The sequence below is a fragment of the Oncorhynchus clarkii genome, unplaced genomic scaffold (assembly GCF_045791955.1).
Source record: "Oncorhynchus clarkii lewisi isolate Uvic-CL-2024 unplaced genomic scaffold, UVic_Ocla_1.0 unplaced_contig_3130_pilon_pilon, whole genome shotgun sequence".
NCBI lineage: Eukaryota > Metazoa > Chordata > Actinopteri > Salmoniformes > Salmonidae > Oncorhynchus > Oncorhynchus clarkii.
In genome coordinates, this window is record NW_027261144.1 from 5,018 (window position 1) to 11,480 (window position 6,463).

At 43.8% G+C, this 6,463-nt stretch overlaps 1 protein-coding gene across 1 annotated transcript; it reads right to left on the bottom strand.

The window, feature by feature from the left end:
* Positions 1-427: 427 nt before the first annotated feature.
* On the bottom strand, positions 428-2,594 carry LOC139405231 (uncharacterized). The gene is made up of 4 exons (XM_071147668.1): positions 2,358-2,594; positions 1,951-2,112; positions 647-848; positions 428-540 (listed from the first exon to the last, which is right to left on the bottom strand). The coding sequence occupies exons 1-4, from the start codon at positions 2,592-2,594 to the stop codon at positions 428-430; spliced, it is 714 nt and encodes a 237-aa protein (XP_071003769.1).
* Positions 2,595-6,463: the final 3,869 nt, after the last annotated feature.

A 6,463-nucleotide genomic window follows, 5' to 3' on the forward strand; every position in this document is an offset into this window, starting at 1 on the left:
GCCCAGACCTGCCAGTTCAGTGCTGTACCACTCAGCCCAGTTCAGTGCTGTACCACTCAGCCCAGATCTGCCAGTTCAGTGCTGTACCACTCAGCCCAGTTCAGTGCTGTACCACTCAGCCCAGATCTGCTAGTTCAGTGCTGTACCACTCAGCCCAGACCTGCCAGTTCAGTGCTGTACCACTCAGCCCAGTTCAGTGCTGTACCACTCAGCCCAGATCTGCTAGTTCAGTGCTCTTCAGGGAGCAGGTTTATTAGTAAGTGTTTATTGCAGGGAGTTGTTCTGACTAGATGGAGTCTTAGTGGACTGGTGGTTTTGGTTGTATTTCACTGGTGTTGGACTGAACTGCACTCAGTTGGGTCAGAGTTGGTTGTGTGTGTGTGTGTGTGTGTGTGTGTGTACGTACACGTACAGTTGAATTGTGTGTTTAGTAGAGTCGGAGGGAGCAGCAGTCTGTCTCCCAGCGTCGTGTTGCCCACAGGACTCTGTCTCCAGACTGTCTCCTGGCGTTACCTGGACCTGCTGGACTCCTGGCCTCACCTGAAACGCATACAACGCATGTACACACACAAACAGCTGTGGTTCGTACAGGATACTGTGGGTTTACATGAGAAAATCTAAGAAAGAAGAAAACAGTGTGTATTACCTGTCAGTATATCATGTTGATGCCACAGTGTGGGTCTACCAGTGGGGTCGTGTGGTGAGGGAGAGGGGCTAGGACTCCTGTGCTCACTGCGATAGGTCGTCCAGTAGGGGGTGGGCTCCTTGGGATTGGTCACCTCTCTCATGGCCACGCCCTCGCGATTACGAGACCAATTACTCTGACCCAGCCTATGAAGAACATTGAACTGGAGGGAGAAAGATATAGGGGGGAGATAGAGAGAGAGGGGGTAGAAGGATAGAAGAGGGGCCAGAGAGAGTAGAAGTATAGAGAAGGGGGGGGGGGGGGGGTAGAAGTATAGAGGAGAAGGGGGGGGGGGGGGGGTAGAAGGATAGAAGAGGGGCCAGATAGAGGGGGTAGAAGGATAGAAGAGGGGCCAGAGAGTAGGATAGCAGACGGGGTAGAAGTATAGCAGAGGGGGTAGAAGGATAGCAGAGGGGGTAGAAGGATAGCAGAGGGGGTAGAAGGATAGCAGAGGGGGTAGATGGATAGAGGGGCCAGAGAGAGAGAAGGTGCAGAAGGATAGAGGGGCCAGAGAGAGTAGAAGTATAGAGAAGGGGGGGGGGGGGGGGGGGGGGATAGAAGAGGGGCCAGAGAGTAGAAGGATAGAAGGGGGGGTAGAAGTATAGAGGAGAAGGGGGCCAGAGAGAGAAAATAAGAATAGGGGTTTAGAGGGACAGCGAGGGAGAACAGGGTGCGAAATAGAAAGATACAGGGGATATGAGTAGAGAGAGATACAGGGGATATGAGTAGAGAGAGATACAGGGGATATGAGTAGAGGGAGATACAGGGGATATGAGTAGAGGGAGATACAGGGGATATGAGTAGAGGGAGATACAGGGGATATGAGTAGAGGGAGATACAGGGGATATGAGTAGAGGGAGATACAGGGGATATGAGTAGAGGGAGATACAGGGGATATGAGTAGAGGGAGATACAGGGGATATGAGTAGAGGGAGATACAGGGGATATGAGTAGAGGGAGATACAGGGGATATGAGTAGAGGGAGATACAGGGGATATGAGTAGAGGAAGACCTCGTTGGTAGAATGGAGAGGTGTGGGAAAGAGGGAGATGAATAGAGCTGTTCCATTCTATTCAGTTGTTCAGTGGTTTCCTTCCTCTGAGGTTACAGCACCCTCTACTGGTGACATTGAGTACTGAAGACAGCTGCCTCTGACAATTATAGTGACGACATGAACGTACGTGTTGCACTGAGACAACACAGAATGAAATAAAGCTCAACTGACAGTCCTTCATCCATCCATTCAGAATGACACTTGGTCGTACCGGGATGATGTCTTTGGGGTTATGGATGTCTCTGCTGTGTGTCTGTGATTGGCTGATGGATGTGTGACTCAGGTCCAGCTGACTGGTGTGCTGGGAGGGGTAGGCGGGATCTCGGGGAAAGAAGACCAGAGGTTGGCCGTCGGCCTCCCGCCCACAGTAACTCTGGAGAGAACCAGGAAGAGGATCTCAGGACAGGTCATGCCAAAGACACACACGTGTGTGTGGTACAGGTACAGTTCTATAATACCATCTAGTGGTACAGTCCTGAGTGTGTGTGGTACAGGTACAGTTCTATAATACCATCTAGTGGTACAGTCCTGAGTGTGTGTGGTTGTGGTACAGTTCTATAATACCATCTAGTGGTACAGTCCTGACCTGAGTGTGTGTGGTTGTGGTACAGTCCTGACCTGAGTGTGTGTGGTCGTGTAGCTGGTCCCAGATCCCTGTGGGTCCCCTAGTGACAGGGTGCTCTGGTGCATCAGACGCCCATGCCTCGGGCCTGAAGACTGGGGTTTGCCTGGACCCCGCTGCCCAGTCAAGCTCTCTGGGATGTGGGTCATCCGGCTGCCCATGGGCACACTATCCACCTTGCTACCCTGGCCGAAGCCTACTGTCACCACAGCTGTGTCCCGGTTCTTAGACATACTGCTGGTCAGTCCCCCTGGAAAACAACATATCATTTATCTATCAAGGTTCAGTCCCAAATCGTACCCTATTCCCTATACAGTGCACTACTTTTGGCCAGAGGTTCAGTCCCAAATCGTACCCTATTCCCTATACAGTGCACTACTTTTGGCCAGAGCCCAATGATAACCTATTCCCTATATAGTGCACTACTTTTGGCCAGAGCCCAATGATAACCTATTCCCTATATAGTGCACTACTTTTGGCCAGAGCCCAATGATAACCTATTCCCTGTATAGTGCACTACTTTTGACCAGAGCCCAATGATAACCTATTCCCTGTATAGTGCACTACTTTTGACCAGGGCCCAATGATAACCTATTCCCTGTATAGTGCACTACTATTGACCAGGGCCCAATGATAACCTATTCCCTGTATAGTGCACTACTATTGACCAGGGCCCAATGATAACCTATTCCCTGTATAGTGCACTACTATTGACCAGGGCCCAATGATAACCTATTCCCTGTATAGTGCACTACTATTGACCAGGGCCCAATGATAACCTATTCCCTGTATAGTGCACTACTATTGACCAGGGCCCAATGATAACCTATTCCCTGTATAGTGCACTACTTTTGACCAGGGCCCAGGCTACCTGGTTGTCTGTACAGTAACAGCCCGACATTTTCATGAAATAAATCGCAATGCAATAAAGAATAATGTGATTATTAATTTTATTTTCTATTTGAAGCCTAAACACAGTCCCCACCATTGTTGACAAACATAAAATCCTTCATTTTATTATAAGACACGCCGTTATAAGGACATTATTTATTAAACCAAATGTTATCATGTGAAGAAAACGTAATGGCATAGCTTCATACAGTAACTAATAAAGACCTTCTTCTTCTCGGTAATGTTTTGTACTTACCCAAACTCCAGCCAAGAAGCACAATATCGGACGTTCTAAATCATTGTTGAACTTCTGTTGTTATGGATACAAGTAAACAATTCTAGCAACAACATAGATATAGAATTACAAGACAGGCGAGACCAATTTTTTAGCATCACGGTATTTTCGTGCCTGAGTGGCTCTGGGTTGTTTTTGTTTGTATTATTATTATTATTTGTAGCTTGGAGTCAGTCATATTGAGACGCAGGTGACTCATTTAGAAACGTTGTATACCCACAAAATATCTCCCAAAACATCAGTGCGCCAGTTTTCACACACGAGTCATTTATAAAAACTGAACTTGACGTGCTCATCCTCCCGTGAACTTTAGACGGATCCTGCGTGTGCAGTTTCCAGTGGTTGAAGTAGATCTATTGCTTTGCAGAAAGGCAAAAATAGCCTATTAGTAGTAACCTTGCGTAAATTGAGAATATATGATTAAACTCGTATTTATAACAAAAAACAGGTAGCTAAATATAATAACAAGATGCAGTAATTTGCCCTCGCTACAGATGGCTATATCGGTCCGTTCATACAGGACTAGTAAAGGTCCAGTGTGCTACTTTTGTGAGGAAGATTTTTATATAGAATATATATATATATATATATGTTTATTATTATTATTATTACGATTTCTCGGGGTGCTTCAGCAACCCTACTTCCTGCGGCTATGCGTCTCAATACTTAAGCCTCAAGTAGACTAAATGTAATTTATAAACATAATGCATACAGTGCATTCTGAAAGTACTCAGACCGCTTGACATTTTCCACATTTTGTTACGTTACAGCCCTATTCTAAAATGGGTTAAATAAAAACACATCAATATACACACAATACCCCATAGTGACATCACAATACCCCATAATGACATCACAATACCCCACAATGACGTCACAATCCCCCATAATGACAAAATGAAAACAGAAAATAAATACCTTATTTACATAAGTATTCAGCCCCTTTGCTTTTTGACTCGAAATTGAGCCTTGATGAAAACCTGCTCCAGAGCTCTCAGGACCTCAGACTGGGGCGAAGGTTCACCTTCCAACAGGACAACGACCCTAAGCACACAGCCAAGTCAACGCAGGAGTGGCTTCGGGACAAGTCTCTGAATGTCCTTGAGTGGCCCAGCCAGAACCCCGACTTGAACCCAATCAAACATCTCTGGAGAGACCTGAAAATAGCTGTGCAGCGACGCTCCCCATCTAACCTGACAGAGCTTGAGAGGATCTATCTGCCGAGAAGAATGGGAGAAATACAGGTGTGCCAAGCTTGTAGTGTCATACCAAAGAAGACTAGACCGTAATCGCTACCAAAGGTGCTTCAACAAAGTACTGAGTAAAGGGTCTGAACACTTATGTATAAATGTGACATTTCTGTTGTTGATTTGTCCTTACGGGGTATTGTGTGTAGATTGGCTGTAGAACAAGGCTGTAACGTAACAAAATGTGTAAAAAGTCAAGGGGTCTGAATACTTTCCGAAGGCCCTTATATACCATAACCACTGCATGATTCATTTCTCACCTTGTCTGGCCGTGATGACAAATAACCACGCCCATCTCTCATTTCATTGGGTCTACTAGATAGGCTATTAATCTCTCATTTCATTGGGTCTACTAGATAGGCTATTATAATCTCTAGTTTCATTGGGTCTACTAGATAGGCTATTAATCTCTCATTTCATTGGGTCTACTAGATAGGCTATTATAATCTCTCATTTCATTGGGTCTACTAGATAGGCTATTATAATCTCTCATTTCATTGGGTCTACTAGATAGGCTATTATAATCTCTCATTTCATTGGGTCTACTAGATAGGCTATTAATCTCTCATTTCATTGGGTCTACTAGATAGGCTATTAATCTCTCATTTCATTGGGTCTATTAGATAGGCTATTAATCTCTCATTTCATTGGGTCTATTAGATAGGCTATTAATCTCTCATTTCATTGGGTCTACTAGATAGGCTATTAATCTCTCATTTCATTGGGTCTACTAGATAGGCTATTAATCTCTCATTTCATTGGGTCTATTAGATAGGCTATTAATCTCTCATTTCATTGGGTCTACTAGATAGGCTATTAATCTCTCATTTCATTGGGTCTACTAGATAGGCTATTAATCTCTCATTTCATTGGGTCTATTAGATAGGCTATTAATCTCTCATTTCATTGGGTCTACTAGATAGGCTATTAATCTCTCATTTCATTGGGTCTACTAGATAGGCTATTAATCTCTCATTTCATTGGGTCTACTAGATAGGCTATTAATCTCTCATTTCATTGGGTCTACTAGATAGGCTATTAATCTCTCATTTCATTGGGTCTACTAGATAGGCTATTAATCTCTCATTTCATTGGGTCTACTAGATAGGCTATTAATCTCTCATTTCATTGGGTCTACTAGATAGGCTATTAATCTCTCATTTCATTGGGTCTATTAGATAGGCTATTAATCTCTCATTTCATTGGGTCTATTAGATAGGCTATTAATCTCTCATTTCATTGGGTCTACTAGATAGGCTATTAATCTCTCATTTCATTGGGTCTATTAGATAGGCTATTAATCTCTCATTTCATTGGGTCTACTAGATAGGCTATTAATCTCTCATTTCATTGGGTCTACTAGATAGGCTATTAATCTCTCATTTCATTGGGTCTATTAGATAGGCTATTAATCTCTCATTTCATTGGGTCTATTAGATAGGCTATTAATCTCTCATTTCATTGGGTCTACTAGATAGGCTATTATAATGTCTAGTTTCATTGGGTCTACTAGATAGGCTATTAATCTCTCATTTCATTGGGTCTACTAGATAGGCTATTAATCTCTCATTTCATTGGGTCTACTAGATAGGCTATTAATCTCTCATTTCATTGGGTCTACTAGATAGGCTATTAATCTCTCATTTCATTGGGTCTACTAGATAGGCTA